At 33.6% G+C, this 22,211-nt stretch overlaps 9 protein-coding genes across 9 annotated transcripts; 4 read left to right on the top strand and 5 right to left on the bottom strand. All coding sequences in view use genetic code 12, as the record gives it.

Annotated features, from left to right (window-relative positions):
* Window positions 1–18: 18 nt before the first annotated feature.
* Window positions 19–563, top strand: RJT21DRAFT_117669 (uncharacterized protein). The gene has a single exon (XM_064880787.1). The coding sequence runs from the start codon at window positions 161–163 to the stop codon at window positions 482–484; it is 324 nt and encodes a 107-aa protein (XP_064741349.1). The 5' UTR covers window positions 19–160; the 3' UTR covers window positions 485–563.
* DOA1 (Doa1p) lies at window positions 530–2,932 on the bottom strand. Its single transcript, XM_064880786.1, has one exon. It carries the CDS (start codon window positions 2,913–2,915, stop codon window positions 579–581), a length of 2,337 nt encoding a protein of 778 aa, XP_064741348.1. The 5' UTR covers window positions 2,916–2,932; the 3' UTR covers window positions 530–578.
* A 2,049-nt stretch (window positions 2,933–4,981) lies between these two features.
* RJT21DRAFT_111725 (cell-wall agglutinin N-terminal ligand-sugar binding-domain-containing protein) lies at window positions 4,982–8,725 on the top strand (the record flags this gene model as incomplete). The annotated part of the gene is made up of 1 exon (XM_064880024.1): window positions 4,982–8,725. One exon carries the CDS (start codon window positions 4,982–4,984, stop codon window positions 8,723–8,725), a length of 3,744 nt encoding a protein of 1,247 aa, XP_064741347.1.
* Window positions 8,726–10,762: 2,037 nt separating this feature from the next.
* Window positions 10,763–12,256, top strand: RJT21DRAFT_111724 (uncharacterized protein; the record flags this gene model as incomplete). The annotated part of the gene is made up of 1 exon (XM_064880023.1): window positions 10,763–12,256. The coding sequence occupies one exon, from the start codon at window positions 10,763–10,765 to the stop codon at window positions 12,254–12,256; it is 1,494 nt and encodes a 497-aa protein (XP_064741346.1).
* Window positions 12,257–12,386: 130 nt separating this feature from the next.
* On the bottom strand, window positions 12,387–14,300 carry RJT21DRAFT_111723 (uncharacterized protein; the record flags this gene model as incomplete). Its single annotated transcript, XM_064880022.1, has 2 exons — window positions 12,387–14,101; window positions 14,183–14,300. The coding sequence occupies 2 exons, from the start codon at window positions 14,298–14,300 to the stop codon at window positions 12,387–12,389; spliced, it is 1,833 nt and encodes a 610-aa protein (XP_064741345.1).
* A 115-nt stretch (window positions 14,301–14,415) lies between these two features.
* Window positions 14,416–16,148, bottom strand: ADE12 (adenylosuccinate synthase). The gene has a single exon (XM_064880785.1). It carries the CDS (start codon window positions 15,847–15,849, stop codon window positions 14,563–14,565), a length of 1,287 nt encoding a protein of 428 aa, XP_064741344.1. The 5' UTR covers window positions 15,850–16,148; the 3' UTR covers window positions 14,416–14,562.
* On the bottom strand, window positions 16,149–17,947 carry IDH1 (isocitrate dehydrogenase (NAD(+))). Its single transcript, XM_064880784.1, has 2 exons — window positions 17,773–17,947; window positions 16,149–17,555 (listed from the first exon to the last, which is right to left on the bottom strand). The coding sequence occupies exons 1-2, from the start codon at window positions 17,800–17,802 to the stop codon at window positions 16,494–16,496; spliced, it is 1,092 nt and encodes a 363-aa protein (XP_064741343.1). The 5' UTR covers window positions 17,803–17,947; the 3' UTR covers window positions 16,149–16,493.
* A 636-nt stretch (window positions 17,948–18,583) lies between these two features.
* On the top strand, window positions 18,584–19,155 carry RJT21DRAFT_117659 (uncharacterized protein). Its single transcript, XM_064880783.1, has one exon. The coding sequence runs from the start codon at window positions 18,641–18,643 to the stop codon at window positions 19,115–19,117; it is 477 nt and encodes a 158-aa protein (XP_064741342.1). The 5' UTR covers window positions 18,584–18,640; the 3' UTR covers window positions 19,118–19,155.
* An 84-nt stretch (window positions 19,156–19,239) lies between these two features.
* RJT21DRAFT_111720 (uncharacterized protein) lies at window positions 19,240–20,136 on the bottom strand (the record flags this gene model as incomplete). Its single annotated transcript, XM_064880021.1, has 1 exon — window positions 19,240–20,136. The coding sequence occupies one exon, from the start codon at window positions 20,134–20,136 to the stop codon at window positions 19,240–19,242; it is 897 nt and encodes a 298-aa protein (XP_064741341.1).
* Between the last annotated feature and the right edge of the window lie 2,075 nt (window positions 20,137–22,211).

Genomic DNA, 22,211 nt, shown 5'->3' with positions numbered 1-22,211 from the left:
AGCGCAAAATGCACACTACTTTTTTTCTCCAGTCGTGCACCATACCGTACGCGTCTACAAATACCATCCATTACAGTAAAGGTACTTAGTACTAAAGGAACTACTACAGTTACTACTGGATAACTAATACCTAGACCGTATAATAGAGATTACATAAACAATGGAAGCAAGTCAAATAAGAGTAGATGCCACTTTGTTGGGATCCAATCAGGGCAAATTAGTACGTTTAATTGGGAAGGTGAAATCATTCAATCCAAGTACAGGAGTTGGAACTGTTGATAGTAATGGAGATGTTACAGTAATATTAAATCTTTCTGAGAATAGTATACAGATTGATCATATATATGAATTCATAGGTAAAATAGGGACTTCTGATTTGGATGTTACCGTTTATTCGTCAGTGGAGTTTTCCGAGAATACTAATTTAGAGGTTGCTCAAAAGTTAGTACTGTTTGTTCATAAAGTGCCTGAGTTATACTATTGATGTAGTAATTATATAGTTTTATATATGTGTTTATATATACGTATAATATATATATATATATATATATATATATATATATCTTCATCTATAACTATTATGAAAGAGTTTTTATATCATTAAATACCTTATTGAATCTCTCTTGAGTTGCATACTTCTGCTGGATCTTAGAGATCCAAGTAGGAGTCGAAGTAAAGGCCTTTGCATATAAATAATTCCCATATCCTACTGTCAATCTATAAGCAGCTTCATCATTATTGGATAATAATATGATATCTCCAACTAATAAACTTAACTTAACAATAGGAATAGCAGATTTGGGATTATTTAAAAATCCATCAAGGTAAAGATGGTAAGCCGATAAGTTGTAAATCAAACTGGCTAAGGTTGTAACAGTTGAATTATATAATTTATGCAGTTTTGACTTTTCAGATTTAGAAATAACATTAACTTTAGTGGTAATAGAAGTTAATAAGGCTGTAAAATAATCATTGAATTTATATTTCTTCTCTTGATCTCCATGAATTCCTTCAGGATCAACAAATAATTGAATGAATAAAGTTGTATCAATCAAATTATTTAATACCTTTAAGATCATCATCAATAAAGGAATTGAATTTTCATCTACAATATCAAGTCCAAAATTTAATGCATGTAATACTGATTCTTGTGCTTCAGTATTATTAAGAAATTCATCTGACGATATTCGTGGTACTGCAATTCTTAATAAATCATACCCAATTAATCTGGTTTCTTTAATCCATTCATTAGTAATGATTGGAATATATTTTAAAACCAATTCCATTGCTCCCTCTGATCCAATATTATCCAATATTATTTTAATAATATCCAAATCTTCAGTGGTCAATTTTTTTTCAACTTGTTCTTCATTTAATTTCTTTAATCCATTAAGTAATTGTGGAGCCTTATAATCAACAAATGATATATAAGTCTTTTCAGGAATCACTGATAATGAAGACTTTTGATGAGATCTTTGATAACTATCTGAATATGGATTTTCAATTATAGGAGCATCTGATCCTTGTTGTTCTTGAAGATTAAATCCAGCAGTATTTTTGTTTATAAATTCAACTACTTCTTCAGTATAACTAGATGGTAATTCATTATCTGCTAAAAATCTTTCTGCTGCAACATAAGGATTTTCATTGACATTATAAGGTAACTTTAATGGAGGAGCCCCATCTTCAATATCAACATCAAATACATAATCATATTCTTGACCATGATAAACTTGCTTTGAACCTTGAGATTTAGAAGATCCCACAACGTCTCCAATTTTAGTCCATTCACCATTTGACCATTGATGAGCTTCAATACCTCCATCAACATTCTTAACCATTAATGTTGCTCCTTCAGTTTTACCTGGCTTCAGTAATGCTTCATAGCCCGGAATATCTGTTCTTTTTAAATCATCTAAAGATTGTTCTGCAATACTTGATTGTTCTACTTCTTTCTTAAACAGAACTAATTCTTCTTCACTTGCAATTCTTGCTTCAACAGATGAAAAAACTCTTATAAGATTATCTGAACCTCCCACGGCAAAATCCCCATTAGACAATACAGCCACACTCCATACTGATATACAAGGTAAAGTAATAACTTGTAAAGGTGAACCATTTCTCCATATTCTTACAGTTCTATCTTCACCAGTAGATACCAAATCTCCATTAGGTAATTCATTAATATCATAAACAAACGATTCATGACCATATAACGTTTGTAAGACTTTACCAGTAAAATCCCAGATCTTGATTGTTCCATCATTAGAAGTACTAGCAAATTGTTGCTTTTCAGTAAATACAAACAATTTTCGAATTACATCGTTATGAGCATTACTGAATCGAGAAATTTCATGATCTCCCTCCCAAATACGTATGGATTTATCAGCAGAACATGTAATGAACTTATTGGAACTAATAACTTTGGCATCAAGTACTGATGATTCATGACCTTTTAAATCGTACTTAATACTAAATGAATTTAAATCCCATACTTTAGCAGTTGAATCCCAAGAAGAGGATATTAATACTTCATGACTATAATTTAAAGAACATACGTTACCTTCATGACCAATTAATTGATATTTTCCAATATCATCCCCAGGTTTTAAATCGGAAATAGTTAGATCTGATAAATAAATCATAGCATCTTGACTTCCTGCTGCTACCAATGGTTCATGAGAGTTCAAATTAACAAACTCCACTGAATTTATAAAGCTGGCAGTTGGTGAACTAAATGCTATAATTGAAGTATCAGATGATTCTGTACTGGTCCACTTTCCATTCTGAGTCGACCAAATGCGAACAGTGCCGTCTCTCAGTCCTGACACAATGGTATCATTGGACGGTGAAACAATGCTTTTCACATCCTGTTCATGACCCCTAAGTGTCGCACTAATCCTATATGATGCCATTCTGTCTATTGTTGGATTTTAAAAGTGTATTATTAACTATGGTTATCGTATGTGGCGAAAGGTTCCTTTAGTTTTTCAGATTATCGTCGTTTTGGGTTTGGGCGCACTACCTTTTTTGGTTTATCTGTATTAGGGTCAAATTACGATTCCAGTAGTAGTTTAGAGGCTGGGTAAGGTAGTACTCTGCAATATAGTAATTAGAATTCCAGAGATACATGTATTGGAAAAATTCAAGTGTCGATGTTTTCATATTAATGGTCTAGCTTATATACTTTGAAACTCCTCAAATATAAAAATGTATAAAATTACTATGTTAATTAGCCACCTCTACATATAGACGCTACTATAACTAGTAATTACAGATCACCAACTTGATTTAGTTATAATACTTAAGCGATTGTAGTCATTACAGGACCTATCATATTCTTTACATACAAACACTAGTCTAAGCTCTTCTGACTTCCAAATGTATGTTATCTGCTGCTAGTATGGAAGGAGTTATTGGTACGAAAGTCTAACATTCTACTTAACCGCCCCACAACATTGAAAAAATATCAAATAAAGTATTTTCAAAGAATCATATTGCAGAAAGAGGTACGCATTAACTGGAAGGTTCTACAAATTACGGTTTTTAGTTTAATTCTTCATTTTCTTTTCTTTTCTTTTCTGATTTTATTATCGTTATTTTATATTTTGATCATTTATTTAATAGTTCATAGTTGTTTTGAAAACCTTCGTATGCAAAAGCGATGCTGTTAATCCTTCAGACATTTAAAATAGAATTGCTTGTCATTTGTATTTGCTTATGTCCCGTTTAGTAATTTACCGCTTTAAAAGTAATTTTCGCAACTGGTTGCAAATTCTTGTAGTGCGACTCTCCCATTATATTCATTTGTATCTTATTTGAAGCATGATTACATCGGGAATAATATCTTCTTATTGATATCTATAACGTTCACTCAGTTTTTTTTATATAATTTGGGGTTTCATTAATACTGATTAAATAGCAAAGAATTTCATTTGTCTCAAAGTAGTGTTATCATTGGTCGATAAAAAAATTTCCGAAATAATTATTCTTAATCTGTCGTAATTATCTAATTCTTCTTTCGAAATCATACGTTTTAGAATATATGTGGGTTCTAACTCTTTGCTATAGTTCCCATTGATATCTAAGCATACCCAAGCAAACGTATTAAGGTCTGTAATTTACGTCTCCACACATCCCTACAAGTCGCGCTGTCAAATTTGGATACCACATCTTTTCCTAGTGCGAAAATTCTTTAAAAAAGTATAGGTGTCAAGTTCGCTACAATTGACACATTCGTATAAAAAAATACGAATATTAAAAAATAATTCAGACAGAATTAGAAATACATTGAGCGAAGATCTGATTTTTATGCAAGTAATTAACCTGGACCTTTTTTATTGACCTTTAATTACCTCTTAAATTTCCCTTTAATTACCCTTTAATACCTGATAACAATGTGGTACTGAATATGCAAGTCGGGTCCGCCTTTGTTTTTTATGTTCCATTATATTGTATTCTTTAACTCGAGGGGTATTGAGAACTATTTTTATTTAGGGAACTTTTGCAGCTGGACTATATATAAAGTAGACCACTAAAGAACAGATCTGAGGAGAAGGGAAGACAAGACCAGCATCTGAAAATCCAGCTCGAAGGATCTTGTATCAATGTACAAATGCGACCTGAAGGTATTCGTTAAGGACACCTCACCGGTGAATGCATGATATATTATTAAAGACTTTCGATTATTTTCCAACAAGTGCATAAAAAATTATAACTGAGGCTAATCAAGAAATAATCAAGTGCGGATTATGATTTTTGATAGTCTTAATTCTATATTGCAATTATTTTTACTAGAAAATCGTATATACAATAATGACAGCAATGCCAATTCGAAATCTATTAGTCCCCAACTTCATTGTCTGCTACTCAATTGATGATGGGGTAGGGATTTACTTAAAATAGTATAAAGACAACTTTAGATCCTTTTTTGCTAGAAGTAGTTCAATCCATAATAAATTAAGTTACAGGGCTATCGATTATGAGACCCATATTACTGTTAGAATTAGCTACATTGCTTCTATTTTGCACTTATGTTTCTGGTAAACAACTATACGGTATTTTTGATCTGTTGCTGCTTCTAGGAGCAGAAGGAGAAAATCCTTCCCAACCGGGTGATCCTTGGCGTGCCACCTTGGACTGGGCTATTCCTGGTGGAGACTCAGTTAATGTTGGTGATAGATTTTCATTGACAATGCCTTGTGTGTTTGGTTTTAATGGGGATACCTCTCCAATTTCTTTAGGAGATTCTGTTGATTATGCTACTTGTCACCTTCTAGGAGGAGACTTTTCGACCCCATATTCTTATTTGTATTGTTCAATTACTACTGTTCCTGAGTCGATTGTTTCAGGAAACGTCAGTTTCACATTGACGTTTAACACTGCGAGTACAGAATATGATGATGGTGAAGGTTGTTCCAGTCAGTTTGTTGTTGGTATTAATACTATTGATTTCAGTGATGGTCCAAATACTCTCTCTACAGAAATTCAATTAGCAGGAGCACCCGACGTTCCAAATAATGAAAATTTAATTTGGGCGGTCTATGTTCCTACGTTCGATCAGATTCTAGTTTCTTTGGAGGCTCCTAATACTTGTAATGGTAATGATCAAGGTTCGTTGTATGTACAAATCGACAAGGGAGGAGGTATTAATTGCGGTAATTTTGAATATTTTGAGTCATTTGGTGGATTGAATCCATGGAATGATCCAGTATTTTATGGTGATCCCGTTAGTGGTTCAGTGGACTGTTCTCCTCAGTCTGTAAACTTAACGTATGATCCTACAGATGGAACTCCATATATTGATTTTAGTGTTTATCGGGATGAAGAAGAGGAAATTATATTTCAGTATACAAACATACATCAGTGTGATGGTTCTGATCGGGCTACTTTTCTGAGTTCCACTACATTCATATATCCTAACGATACAGGACTCAATGCTCAACTGGTGAGTGTATATACAGTTACTTGGGACAGGCCATTTGTAAGAATCGATACTGCTAATACAGCGAATATAACGGTTTTTGAAACTATTTCTACTGAATTCATTACCGAGACTTGGACAGGTAACTTCACTAACACTACGACCTATCCTGGTACTCCTGGGGGAAATGCTACTGTTATTTTTGATGTCCCAATTCCAACTGTTACTGTGTCGGAAACTTGGACTGGTGATCTTTATACTAACACTTCTTCTGCTAGCCCAGGAGGAATTGCAACAGTAGAAGTCTTCCTTCCAATACCTACAAATACTACCACTGTAACATGGACAGGCGATCTTTATACCAACACATCTTTTGCTAGCCCAGGAGAAACTGCGTTGGTGGAAGTATTTCTTCCAATACCTACAAATACTACCACTGTAACATGGACAGGAGATCTTTATACCAACACATCTTTTGCTAGCCCAGGAGAAACTGCGTTGGTGGAAGTATTTCTTCCAATACCTACAAATACTACCACTGTAACATGGTCAGGTTCAACCACTGCATATAGTACAATTACTACTACACCGGGAGCTACTGCATTACTCATAGTAGAGGTACCAGAGTCAACAACGACGGTTTTTACAAGCTGGGCGGGAAAAAATACTACCACCTTAACTGAATATGGTTCTTACAATGTAACATTGGTTATTGAGACACCCGTTGCCTCATCAAGCTACAGTTCGTCTAGTTACAGTTACAGCTATAGTTCATCTGACTTGGGCTCTTCTAGTCCCTATTCTTCTAGTTACAGCACATCTAACTATCATAGTTCATATAGTTATAGTTCATCTGGTTACAGTTCATCTAGCTACAGTTCATCTAGTTACAGTTCATCATCACAAGTAAGTGAAAGCTCAAGCGGATCTGCTTCAGCAGAAAGTATATCCTTTCCTGCATCATCTTATGGTACATCTTCATCATCATCTAGTGAATTTTCATCTAGTGGCTCTGGCACTCTTCCCGGTTCATCGAGTAATATTGAGACTTCTTCCGAAACAACATCAGTGGTTGTTTCTTCAAGTTCTTCCAGCATTAGTACAGAAGCCTCGGAGTCAATTTCGTCTCCGCCAGTATCACCATCAGAATCACCATCAGAATCACCATCAGGATCATCATCAGTATCACCATCAGTATCATCATCTGAATCACCATCTGAATCACCATCTGAATCACCTTTGAGTCTGACAACTGAGACTTCTTCTTCTTCTGTGAATGAAGAGAGTATCACATCTAGTACATTTCCAATAATCTTATCTTCATCCTTAAGTTCCAGTACTTTTGTTTTGAACTCATTATCATCTTCATTTAATTTCTACCCTAACACCACTGTCAGATCATCAACTCCTTCATTACTATCTAGTACTATATTATCAAGTTCTATTTTGACATCAGTTGGTTCTAGCAGCTCGCCACCAAGTTCCAGTACTGTGGAATCCTTTACTGCACCTCCTTCCTTGACACCTTCTGCTTCTGCTACTTCTTCTGGAGTCAGTTCCACCTCAGTTGAATCATCATCTACGTCTCCATATTTAAGTACAACCACTTTTAGTTTCCAAATCACTGCCATTGCTGATGCTCCAAATACCTTTACTGAATATGTTTCATATGTGAGCAGCAGTATTGTCTTGAATGCTTCAGATGGTCCGATATTCGAATTAACTATTCCTGGTGGCAACATCACTATCGACGGACTGGTGTTGCATGCAGATCCAGAGAATGGACTTTATCTTGGACAAGAACCATTTGGAGGTTGGCTGTTCATAGGGGATCCTGTATTAGACTTATCAGGAGTTGGATCTGAATTTTATATATGTCCCGATGAATCTGTTCCATTACAAATTAATCTGATAGGTCCAGATTGTATTTTAGGACAATTACATATCTATGAGAATGTTTCACTGCTGTCTTCGACAAATCCAGCTACTACAACCAGCAGTACTACAGGTACTACTACAGGTACTACTACAGGTACTACTACTGGTACTACTACAGGTACTACTACTGGTACTACTGCAGGTACTACTACTGGTACTACTACTGGCACTACTACTGGCACTACTGCTGGCACTACTGCTGGCACTGCTACTACTGGTAATGAATCAAGTGTACATGCCTCATCAGGTACTACTATCACGACTGTTATTACTTCTAATGAATTAGTGACTTTAACTGAGTGTCCTGCCACAGTGACTAATTGTCCTTTGAATTCTATAAGAACCATTACAATTCCTCACATTATTACTACGACATACTGTCCCGAATCTGGAGCTACTTCTGTTGAAACACAGCCAAATGGTAAAACTACCCCTATTAATACCAAGCCACCAATTATTACCTCGACTTTTACTACATTAGAGACCCAAGTCAGTGGTGATAACACTACGACTATTACCCACTCCATATTCACTATATATGAAGCTCCTAGTGGGGGTTCATATGTACCTACTAGCTACACGTTATATGCGACAGTTGAGAACACGAATAATGGAGAAATTGAAAGTAGTACGATAGAATATGTTATCACTACGTCTACATATCAATGGACTAGTAATAGTGAAGGAGCTACAGAAACAGGGACAGAAGAGCCGACTTCTAATACAATTTCTGTGCCACCTTCAATTATACTACCACCAAATTCCACGGTTTCAGGTATACCTACCGTTGAAAACAATGCCAACAGAGTAGTTGGCACCGTGAGTTCTTTATTAATGATTCTTAGTCTCATTATTTTACTTTGAGTTATATAATGAATAAACCTGGAAAATCTTCTTTCGTTTCATATTTACAAGAACTAATGATTGATTCATTAATTTCATATATATATATATATTATATTCATTCTCACATTAATTTAGAGTATATTAAACGCCCTATGAATATACTATACATAAGCTGTAGTAGATCTTATTACAATAATGCCGACAAAATGTCAGCTTATAAAATATGTTGGTCACTTCTCTAAGATTAGTATATTCCTGTTCATAATAATTTTCTTGAAGAAGTTATTGCAATTTAAAGCCAGTTAAATTTAATAATAATCATAATGACATTCTAATTTTCTCATAAGAAAACAGTTAGGCTGAAACATAACATTATTCAAGTTATGTACAGTTAGGCGTTACATCAAAGAAGAAGCGGGAGAAAAAAATATTCAGTTTTTGCAGCTATTGCTTCTTTTAGTATGAGAGTCTATTTTGCTTCATGAAGTAGCAACTTCAAATAGAACTACGACACTAAAAATTTTTGAAGATATATTTTATTTATTAATTGACTAAAGGATAGTATAGTCGGTGGTGAAACAAATTATAGAAGTGACCGACTAATAAGCCTATATTTATAATACTTATAAAAACATCATGCCTTGAAACAAGAAAACATTTTAGAAACCTCCATTTTTAGCAACTTGTTGTGAAGACCACATTGTAAACACATCTACACGCATGTACTCAATCAGCGACTATAACCTGCAATACCTAATACTAACTAAAGTTTAGGTAAAAATAATTTCCTGCTATCAAATTATTGCTAAGCTTGCGAATGGGCTTAACAACAAAAAAACATTTGTATTCTTGTTGGAATTCTGGGGCCTTTTATAGTTTTCTGCGATTGAAAGATAGAGGCAATCAGACTGACTCATATTTCAGGGTTCTAAATCTGCTAAGCGTCTCATATTCTAGGGTTCAAAATTTACTATGAGTCTGACTCATATTCAAGGGTTCTAAATCTGGTAAGAGTCTGACTCATATTTCAGGGTTCTAAATCTAATGACCTGACTCATAAATACCCTCATATAACAACAGCACTTAGACGATTATAGGTGCGGGGAGGAAGGCAGAATTAAACTAATTAAGTCCATTGGAAAGTAATAGCTCATATATTGTTGCCTCATGAGTCATACCATTTTTTAACCATTAGTTAGTATTACAACTCCAGTGAAATGACCCTAAATCAATTGTAATTATGGGAAAATTGGTGGTTTTGTAAATTTAAGTAGGCTTGGATTCGACATTAGCAAATGAAATTTGCAATGAACTACTTACCTAGCTTACTATAGTAATATATATGAGTTCCGAAAGTTTGACATCTTTAAATTGCATAGATTTGGTAGCTTTTCAATCTTTGAATGGTTTCATAATAGATGGAACAAATATAATAGAAGGTGATGATAAAAGAAAAGAAGTTGATAATGTTGAATGAGAAGTTATTGTTGCAACATTCCTTGAAACTCTGTTCTATTATGGATTTTATATTTCTGAAGATATATACAATGCTTTAATTTCAATTGGTAATGTGAAAATAGTTGGGGAACTTTGTAAAAAGTTCCTCTTGGTATTAGCGGAGGATGTAGGCGCAAGTACAGCTGATGGAATTATAAGATATCCTAACTTCCCCAAACAAGTTATGGAAATGTCTGAGATGCATTTATTTTTCAACCAGATTATATACTATTGGACATGGGGAACGATTCTTCCAGAGTATATTAAAGAAAAGAGACTAGATTTAAATGAAGTAAATAAGAAGAGGACAGTGAAGAATGTTCTTTCAGAAGATGATTTAAAAAAGTATTTTTGAAGTTATTGTCATCGTCATCTAGTTTAACTAAACTTAATGATGAATTTGTGGAGCATGCATTAGAGAAAGGATGGTACAATGAAATTCCAAAAGATTATGAAATCCCGTTCAAAGAATTATCAAGTAGAGTGGCTTCTTTTGTTCTCCAGAAGGGTATATCTGTTCGTAAATACGTGAAGACGTCAACTGATATATTAAGGTTAATGGCTTTCTTATCTGGAGGTGATGTAACGTTGAAGAAGAAAATTAAAATCAAGTCTTTTCCTAGAAAACAAAGAAGACTTTTGATTGAGGCCTTGGATAAAGTCATAAAGAGTGATGATATAAAATTTTATCCTGAATTATGGAAATTAGCGTTCCATTCATTGCATGTCGGTGAATTCAAGCATACAAGAATTCCCGAAATAGCTCAAAGATATAGAAATGAAAATAATGTACATACTTTAGATACCAACTATTGTGAAGCCATTAAGGAAGGTAAATCTAAAGAAGCTGTGGATACTTTGAAAATTAAACCTTCTGTATTTGCTAGAAATCTTGATAAGTTAATAAGAGATTGTTTTTCTACTAAACGTAATGAAGACATTAACGAAATATTAGATCAATTTGAGAAATGTATATCGAAAATTGGATCCAAAGTCTTGTTGCAGTTATTGAGTCATTTCCAGAGAAGAAAGTATTTCTTATCTGAACTATCTACAGAAGAGGGAAAGAAATACAAAAGGCTCGTACAAATTAGCGGATCAATTTCTAGAACATATCCAATTCCAAACAACGATGTCATGATACCAAATGTTGTGTTAGATAAGGTTATTGATATACTTAACCATGGTTTAATAGAGAAATTCGGAACAAGAGGTTTATTGAAAGACAAAAGAGCATATCTTGCTCCTGGAATGGAGGATATACTCATACCATTGCAGCTTTCATCGGCGTCGGCTAAGAAAACGCTTGCAAGAGGATCTAAAATTCCAATATTTGACATATTTGAAGAAGATAAAGATAAGAAAAACATTTTGAGATTCTTCTTGCATTGGATTGGATACATTATAGATCTTAGTATGATGTTGATAGATAGTGATTTAGAGAATCCTAAATATGTCTTCTGGAAAAATTTGAAAGTTGCTGATTATGCTTTGCATTCAGGTGATATCCTTTTGGCCCGTCCACCCAAAGGTGCAAGTCAGTTTATCGATGTAGACATGAAGAAGGCTATAGATGCAGGTAATAGGTATGTTATATTGGATGCCCGAGTATGGGGTGGTGGTCCCTTGACATTTGCTAAGCATGAATTATGTTTCGGTGGTGTTATGGCAAGAGAAGAGATGAATTCTGGAGAGATTTATGAACCAAGCACTGTGAAATATAAATTCGACTTGCAGAGTGAAACAAGAAATACTATTATGTTTTTGTTCGATTTAGAATTAAAAGAATTGATTTGGGTAGATACTTCAATGAATGTGGGCCCCTGTTCAGATATCCAAGGAGATTCACTGAAAGTTTGTGACGTTATAAGGGAAGTACTTAAAGCTCATAAACATAAAGTTTCTATAGCCCAACTTGTTGATCTTCATGTCAAGGCAAATGATGCTGAAATTGTGGATGATAAGTCTAAAGCCAACTTCATAGTATCGATGACTGATGATGGAGATCTTGATGTCTATAATGTAGCCGAGATAAATTCAAACTGGATTTGAGTTAGGCTCTAGAGAAAAGGAAAATTGTTAGCTGCTACAAAAATTGGCTGCGAAAAAAATATAATAGATCTAAAGTACAAAATATCCATCTATTTTTATATAGTCTCATTAAATTCATAATTTCATTGGTTTATGCATATTTCGCCCTTTTACTGATTTTACCTCTTTCGTAATCTTCTTCATGAGTATTACTTTCATCAAGTAGTTTATCGCTATTGTCTGTAGACCGTTGAGGTCGATCGTGAAGATGGCGCTCAGTATGACCAAAGATTGATTGAAAGGCATGATAATTATTGTTCAATATCGAGAAATCAGGAACCAAGGCAGGAGTTGGAAGGTCTAGAACCAATTCCCAGGTATTATGAGGAAAAAGTTTGTGGATCATGATCGTATTCTGTAATGTTGATGACACCAAATATATTGGACTCTTAAATTCTAATGGAGATGAATAAGTTGCAGAAGGCTTTAATTTAACTGGTCGTTCTTGCGTTTGCTTCATCTGGACTGGTAAAATACATTCAAATTTCAGCATAGGTCCTATTTGTAAATTATCATAAAAGTTAACAATCTCGAGAGCTTTACTGGGTAATACTTTTACTATTCCAACTTTGCTTAATGAATCTGTGAATAAAAAGTGATTTGAATTTATCTTCACAAGATTAATTAATGGAAATATAGATACTTTTAATTTTGTTACTGATGAAGGGGCTCCATAATTTCCCGTTGTGGTATCAAAACAAGATAGTACTCCAAATTGAGTACCACATATAATTACACTTTCAAAGAGTAGAATGGAAACTATCCAATTAGAGAACCTTGCTCCCTTTGAATTGTGATCGGCTAATTCAGATCCCCATATTGGCATTAATATCGATTGAGAACTTCTCAGTCTAGCACTTGTTGATCCAACGTTAACATTAGATACCGGAATGGTTGTGGATGTATTATTTGTCCGATTTCCAGAATTAGGATTAGGATTATTTATTCGAATAATTCGATTATTTATTGAATTTGCATAAGCACGCCATGAAGCTTCATTATCTGGAGATCGACTTTCTATATTTGGATAATTATGATGATTGACCGCACTAGGATCAAGTATAACATTTAAAGAAGTAAATACTCTTCGTAATTGTCTAGCTGGTGGATGTAAGAAGTCATATATAGGAACATAAGTAGGATGCTCTCCATTTTCAGGTAATTGCGACATGTGTCGATGATTTCTATCAGCTTCTAATTTCACATCCAATTCAATTTCGTATAATTTGAGATCATTATGATCAGTGACAGTGGCAATATTTATTACACCCGGGTATTTATCCCACACACACATTGATGATACTTGGCCTACCCAATACACTTTATATGCAAATTTGGAGTCATCATTAATGAGATCTCGTACAATCAATTTACCTGAAGGTGAACAACTATAGAGATACTTATTCTGAATTACCCCTATTTTAACAATTTCATCATTAGGATTTGAAAATGATGTATCCATCATGATATCTTCACTATGATCATTAACATGTTTCCATTCTTTAGTTAATTCAAATACTTTAAAAGATTTCTTATTGATTTTCTGTTTCGCAATCTGTTCTCGGAACAATTGAATAATATTCTTATTTAATATCAACACTATATGATTAATGCCACCTATTTTGAAATTATGAACACTTTGAATCTTTCCGGCTTTACCATCTCGAGAATCGTGATTATCGGTAGTATCCGAACTAGGACTCGAAGTTGGTGTAGTATGAACTAGGTGTGTATTTGCTGAACCAGTTCGATTGATTTGGTTGTCGAGTATTAAGTTCTTGTAAGTGACATCCACTTTATGTTCGTCTATTCGCGATATCCGGAGTGCTGTACTTAGTTAGTAGTGTTCGTACACCTATTACCATACTCATAGTAGTAATTACATACCTTTCAATTCCGACTGATCGGCACTCGACAATATTATATCCATATTCACAATATTCGTATCGTAGTTAATCTCATTACTAGTTAATAAACTGTGCTTATAAACTAGTGCTTTACACATTAGCGATGATTCCAACTCTTTTCCCTAAATTGTGGGGGGAGAAAAAGTGGTCATGATAGTGGGAGAGATAAGTGCGGCGCTGTCAATAGGGTAGTTATTACAGTACTTTTTAGTGAGAGCTTTTTAACAGGTGTATAATAATAATAATATTAACACTAAAGTAACGTCTATGTATATATATTCAGATATAAGAGGACATATGAAAAGACAAAGTGCAAATGTAGAAACGAACGAGATATTTTTTAAAATAGTTTTTAGTTAATTAGATTTCTTTAACCAACATAGAATCACGAGCTGGACCAGTACCAACCCATTGAATTGGTACTTTAACAAATTCTTCAATAAATTGAAGATATTTCTTTGCATTTTCAGGTAAATCTTCATAAGACTTAATCTTAGTAATATCAGCTTCCCATCCTGGTAAAGTAACATATTCAACTTCAACTTTACCTAATTTTATTAAATCTTCTGGGAATGAAGTTAATGATTTACCATTTAATTTATAAGCAACACCCACTTTGATTTCTTTAAAAGTATCTAAAACATCTAATTTAGTAATGTTTAATGAAGTATAACCATTAATTAATGTAGAATATTTCAATACAACTAAATCTAACCATCCACATCTTCTCTTTCTACCAGTAGTTACACCATATTCAGCTCCAATAGTTTGTAAAGCTTCACCATCAGCATTTAATTGTTCAGTTGGGAATGGACCTTCTCCAACTCTAGTAGTATAAGCCTTTACAACACCATAAATATTATTAATGGTTTTTGGTGGAACACCTAATCCAGTTAAAACTCCACCAATACCAGTTGATGAAGAAGTAACATAAGGATAAGTTCCAAAATCAATATCTAACATTAAAGCATTAGCACCTTCAACTAAGATTTTCTTATTTTGAGCAATAGCATCATGCATAAATTCAATTGAATCAACCACAAATGGTCTTAATTGTTCACGATATGTTTCATATCTCTTTAATTCTTCTTCAGTATCATAATCAAATTCACCATATCTTTTTAATCTAGTATCTACTAATCTATGATATCTGGTTTTAAATTCTTCCCAAGATTCATCATCTTCATTAACTAAATGATGAACTCTTATACCTGATCTTGAAGCTTTAGTTGAATAAGTTGGTCCAATACCTTTACCAGTAGTTCCAATAGCAGTTTTATTAACAGATAATTCAGCTTCCTTTAACTTATCAGTTCTTTGATGGAAATCAAAAACTAAATGAGCACGAGAACTTATAAATAATCTATCTCTACAGTTCAAACCTTTCTTTTCTAAATTTTCTAATTCTTGAAAGAATGATGGAACATGAACTACTACACCTGATCCAACTAAATTAAGACATTTTGGATTAACTAATCCAGAAGGTAACATATGAAAATCATATTTAGTATCTCCTACCACAATAGTATGACCAGCATTATTACCACCTTGACATCTAGCACATACATCAATATCATCACATAATAAATCTACTAATTTACCTTTACCTTCATCCCCCCATTGAGAACCTAATACAACGTCACACATATTTCTAATTAAATTATTTAATGAACTGAAAGTCTATGAAAAATAAGGAACAACAGTATACTCCTTATAATTGAACAGAAACGAATCCGTTAAAACCAAAAGAGAAGAAAGAGGTTAGGTGAATTTTCAAAGTCGGAAATTCCCTTGGAAATTTCAATGGCCCATCACTCGGTTCCCCGTACTCAATTAGGATGGTCGAAACTTTAGTGTGTGCACCGAATTGGTCATAGTCAGAGTCGAAAAGCGCTCGCTAATTAGCGACATCCAATTAATTAGCCTTTTGACTCTGCCATTAGACTTATGTCACTAACAATACATATAGATCACTAAATATAGCTTGCTAGTTACTTCAGTATATATATAGATCACTATATTGTGTAGCTTAAGAAACTATGATATTTAGTCTTTATAGGTCCACACAGTTTGAGTCTGCAATCACAAAGTTATGTGAGAATTTGTATGTCTACAACGTGCGGCTGGTACTATTACTATTACCAATTTCACTGTATGCATATATGTATATATGTATGTATGTACTTATATTATCTTGTAAACATTTAAATGTAATAATAGTAAATAGGAATAAAAAGAGGTAGGTGACGTAGATGAGATAATGCTATAGTAGTTATTAATTAAATTAAGATTTAAGCGTTTAATTTTTCAACAATAGCATCAGTGAATTCAGTAGTAGAAGAAGTACCACCAATATCTTTAGTTCTAACTTTACCTTCAGCAATAGTTGCGTAAGTAGCATCAGAAATCTTATCAGCAAATTCGTTTAATCCTAAATGTCTTAATAACATGGCAGAAGATAAGATCATAGCAGTTGGGTTAGCAGTGTTTTGACCTTTAATATCTAAACCAACATGTCTACAACCTGGTTCGAAAACAGCATATTCTCTACCGAAATTGGCACCTGGAACTAAACCTGGACCACCGATTAAAGCAGCACCAATATTAGATAAAATAGAACCGTATAAGTTTGGAGTAACTAAAACATCGAATTGTTGAGGTTTAGCAACGGCTTGCATAGAAGCGTTATCAACAATTAAATCATTAACTTCAATACCACTGTAAGATTGACCAACATCCTTAACAGTTTGTCTGAATAAACCATCACCTAATTTCATAATATTAGCTTTATGGATAGCAGTGACTAATTTTCTATTGTTCTTCTTAGCAAAATCAAAGGCGAATTTAGCAATTCTTTCTGATTTAAATCTAGTCATAATCTTTAAAGATTCAACAACACCAGGATAAGATTGATGTTCTAAACCGGAATATTCACCTTCAGTGTTTTCTCTAACTAAAGCAAAATCAATTCCATCTAATCTTGATTTAACACCTGGAATATTTTTAATTAATACTAAAGAAGCATAAATATCTAATTCTTTTCTTAATGCAACATTTAAAGATTTACCACTGGAACCAGTTGGAGTGAAAAGGATACCCTTTAAACCAACCTTGTTTCTCTTTAAAGATTCAACAGCTTCAGCAACACCATGACCAGTTTCATCAACACCACTAACATCAACAGTTTCCCAATCAATTGGAACATTTTGAGATTTGAAGATGGTTTTGACTGAGTCAGTGATTTCTTTACCAATACCATCACCAGGAATTAAGGTGACGGTATATCTACCACCGTATTTCTTTGGTAAGACGGATTCTGGAGTAGAATAAGTGGCTAATGAACGGAGAGCAGACTATAAGAATTAAAGTTAGTATTCTTTATCCGAAGATTTCACAGTTTCAATGATCTGAGAGAGGGACATGATCCAAAGACTTGAAAGACATTGACTTCCATATATATTGAGTCATTCAATTGGCAAACTGTATTAACAGGCCAATCAGATAACATCACTTTTACAAATCCGAAACTTAATATAGACTAGACTATAATCAGGGACAAAATATACATACTGTTCTAGCGATGGCAGTTCTTCTCAACATTGTGTGATATGATTAATGGATAGCTAGTTGACGTGAAGATATGAGATTTACCGACCTATATATCCGAAGAGTGTAAACAAATTATTTCTTCAGGAAAATGAATTGCGTTAGCTGAATCAATTAATTAATTGAGTTACTGAATTGTTACCTGAATTTGAAAAATGAGCTTCGCTGTTGATGACAATTTTTTTCGGAGCTCTATATTTTTCTCCCTAATTCGTGAAGGGCACGCTGAGATAATTTTTTTGAGTCGCCTAGCGGAGAGATGAATTGTAGGGAGTCCAGAGTAGAGAGAGTGAGGAGTTTTAGAGAAATACTAAACAAACGTTAAAGTTTAAGTAGGACCAATACATACTAGCTACTTCTATAGGCACATACAGTCAATTGCAACTTTGTTATCTATTATTGAGTGATAGTACCGGTGAATTAACTGTAATCAATTGATTAAATCAATCGGTTAGTACTCAGTGATAGGACTGCCAAAATTTTGTTGCCGATGTCCCCTGTTCGCAGCCTAAGTTCCCACGAATAATCCTTCTCCCTAGCGATAGTGGACGTTTTTCGGTACCGAGACAGAATTGTGTCGACGAGAAAAAACGCGCAGAAAAACTGGAAATGGGAAGATTTGATTGGTTGACTAGTGACCTGTGCAGTCCGACACTACTCCGACGGACTTTTCTGAGAGATGAGAAGAGGGAATTTTTGTGGTAGTTATATCGCACGTGATAAATCAGCACTACCTCACGTGATCGATTTTTCAATGATAATTTTATTTCAAAGCTATCCATTAACTAGTTAGTTAACTAATACAATAACTGTATAAACCATCTATACTAAAATGACAGCTATATCATCCAAAACATTTCCTGCGTTTAAAACCCTCCATCAAAAGCTTGTAAATGAATTAAAGGTAATAGAACATAAATCATCCGTTATACACTTCAATAAGAACTATGAAAAACAGCTAACATTATTGAATTATAAGAAGATAACCCATATTAAAGAACAAAAACCAGTGGACGAAATAGTTCAACAAATCAAAACTTTGGAGCTGACAAAGATTAATGGTATTCCAGAACCAACAGATTTGAAGGACACTAAATTATTAAGTACTTTGACTAAGCATATTGAACAAGATAATCAAGACATCCATCATAAATATAAGTTAAATAATTTAGGTAATGTCGTAACCTTTTTATCAAGTCAACGAGAATATACTGAATTATTAGAAAGATATAACCCTGGTTTAACTATGAGTCAAGAAGATAATGTTAGAAAAACTGCAAAGAGAGTTGGATTAGAAGTACCAGAATGAACTTTACTGGTCTACGAAGATTTTAACGTAATTATACAGTGTAAATAGATATTTATCCCATAAATATAAATATAAATAAGTAATAATGTCACAGTAGATAAGTAGTATAAAAGCCGAAATCATTAGTTGAGGAATCTTCTTTTCCGGTCATGAAGGTTTCCATCAACTCCGCCTACAATAATGGTATCATCAAGCATATCATCATCAGGTTGTGAATGTGTATTATTGGAATCATGAGAAAGGGACAGTTCTTCGTCATTTCTTCTCTTTAATCTATAATTCAGTGTTAACAACCCTGGCTTCTCTTGCTTGATTTGATTATTTTCAGCAAAAAACTTCTTTAAATTCTCCCTTATTAACAAATCATCATAATAATTGAAATTTAGTGGATTAACACTTGGTCGCTTAGACTGAATGAATTTAAATGAACTATCAAAGTTATATTTATAACAATCCATAAGATAAGCAATAATTAAACCTGTGGAGAGATTGACATTTCCCAGCTCCGAAAGAATAAGAATTTGTGTTGTTGAATTTATCACTTTAATCAAATTTATAAATCTTATAATGTTAAAAAATTGAGCCTTTAAATTCCCACCTAGAATTGGGTTTGTAAGATTTAAACCATTATTTGAGCTATTATTAATTGGTAGATTATGAATCAAATTATTTATATTTGAATTATTATGATAAAAATAATGAAGATAATTTTGAAGGATCTTTTTGAATTGAGTTACAAATTCATGTACCAATTCACGATCATCTTCATTTTCCACATTATTAATATCAAAGGCAGGATCAAGACTCAAAATGACAACATCAGATGAAACAACAACGTCTTTACGCTGTAGGCACCGAAGGAATCTAGATGTAGACAAACAGTTAATTATTATTTTGATTTGGTGAGTTTCAAGAAATCTGGCATTAGTCAAGGATTTATAAGATCCGAGCCATATAGATGGACATATTTCTTGTGCACCGTCAGGATTGAAGAACATAGATTGATCTTGTTGGGACATAGTACGCTTTTAGCAGCTTAAATTGCTAATCTCTTTTTTTTCTTGTTGCAAAGTCTGTGCGAGGAAAAACCACTAACCAGAAAAATTTCAGAACAATAGGAAAATTAACCAGCAATAACTTGAGTGGTAGCTATTGTTCGTGTGGGGTGTAGGACAGCTATTAGAGCGTTTATTCAAGTAATATAGTTAAATACTCTTTGACAAATGAACCAATGATCCTTTATTAGTCACTAATTATTAGAATTAGTTTAAGTATTATAACTTGTGTAATTCAAAGATGTGAGACGTGACTCCTGTGTAAGCACAACTAAATGACTAATTTAGACAAGACGACTTGTGAAGGGCAATGATAATGACCGATACGCTGACACAACCAATGAAGGTGACCTAGTAATGTTGAAGTTATAGTTGGTGTAAGTGTCTAAAAGCGGAGGTCCTGTTATAGCACTGTGGAGGTATATAGTTGAAAATACCTTTATAGTGAATAAATACTGTACTTTGAAGTATAGTAGTACTAATAAACTAACAAATAACTAAGAAGAAACAAAGTATAGTAATAAGAAAGAAGGGATGAAGAGAATAATAATTGGGAATAATAATTTAAAAAGTCTAGGCTAGTGAAATATATATATATATGTACGGTAATATCTACAAATTTGAACCCATTGCAAAATGCAAGCAGGCAAGCTAAAATATTTCAGAAACACAGGACAAGGAAGCCACTTACAAATACTTAGAGTAATCCACGTACATACACAAATTCCTACTGTGCTGGATTGGGTTACAGTGAAAATCTTATAGTAAAAGCCAATATATGTGGAAAACGGGAAACGGGTAATAGGAAATTTTCTCTAAATGGAGGCGTCCTGTGTATAATACACATAGTAGAAGGTAAATTGAAATACGCAATTTCTGCACTACTAGGTAATTTTTTAATTATGCTCCTGCATGCAGCCTATGTAATTTACATCCGGCTTAATTAGCTGTTTTTACACTATCCACCTCCTCAATTTACGCACGATTTTTTTCTGGACTTGGACACGACGTCACCTTCTCCTCTTCTGCCTCCAAAAATATCATTACACAAATTTAACCATTATTAATTAACACAAAGAAATATTATTGTACTCAATGTATCTCACACGACCTTTAGTAATGTAGTGTAAGAAGCTCAAAAAATATCATTATAATAGGTTACAGTTTTTATTCATACTTCCGACCTTTTCTTCAGTTCAACCGGTCCAAAACATTTCAAACCGGTCATCTTATCTTCTCATACTTCCGGGTCGGATTTATCGTACCATAAAGATACTATTCAAACCCTTCAATTGTTCTTTCTTACTTAAATTCGATCTCTTAACTTTAGATTTGCAAATTGTCCAGAATTCTTCAATAGCTTTCAAGTAGGAGAACATGATGACAGTCAAGCTCCAATCCACTAAGAGCGACTAATAACGGAATATCTCAACGTTTACATATTGATGCAATCAAATTTCTGAGATCAATGATGTCTCTTCTTTAATCACATAGTTGATAAATGAATAGTAATGACTTGCTGTAGTACCTCTAGCAGTAGTTTGAGATTTTCGATCCCAATTTTCTTGTTGGCTGCAAATCTCGGATGAGCTCTCCTTTAGAAGAAATGGCATCAAGAAATTAAAGCTAACGTGTTAGTCTCGGGAACTGTGATTACAGCTTCTCTTCAATTGATATGAATCATGTACATTAGAGATAGTACACTCTTTTACAAACAATAATGCTGTAGTTTTATTAATTTTTATTCGTATTACTTAGTATAAAAAATAAGGTAGTATCACATAGACTTTGCTTGAACAGTTTCAAAGGCAATATGAGCTGTAAATGATATCATTATCTAATTCACGTGTGTTGCACATATCTACCAACAGATCCTGATCAGACTGAAACTGTAATAAAATCACTGTTGTTCCAGGCACTCAAACAACTAGGCACTCAAACAACTAGGCACTCAAACAACTAGGCACTTAAACAAGCAAATAAAATGGAATGAACTGCAAAAGCAAGACTGTAGAAAGCATATTTGTCATATCCTAAAT

This window comes from Scheffersomyces amazonensis, assembly GCF_036850825.1.
Source record: "Scheffersomyces amazonensis strain UFMG-HMD-26.3 chromosome Unknown RJT21scaffold_1, whole genome shotgun sequence".
Lineage (NCBI taxonomy): Eukaryota > Fungi > Ascomycota > Pichiomycetes > Serinales > Debaryomycetaceae > Scheffersomyces > Scheffersomyces amazonensis.
This window is presented reverse-complemented; position numbering and strand designations above follow the sequence as displayed.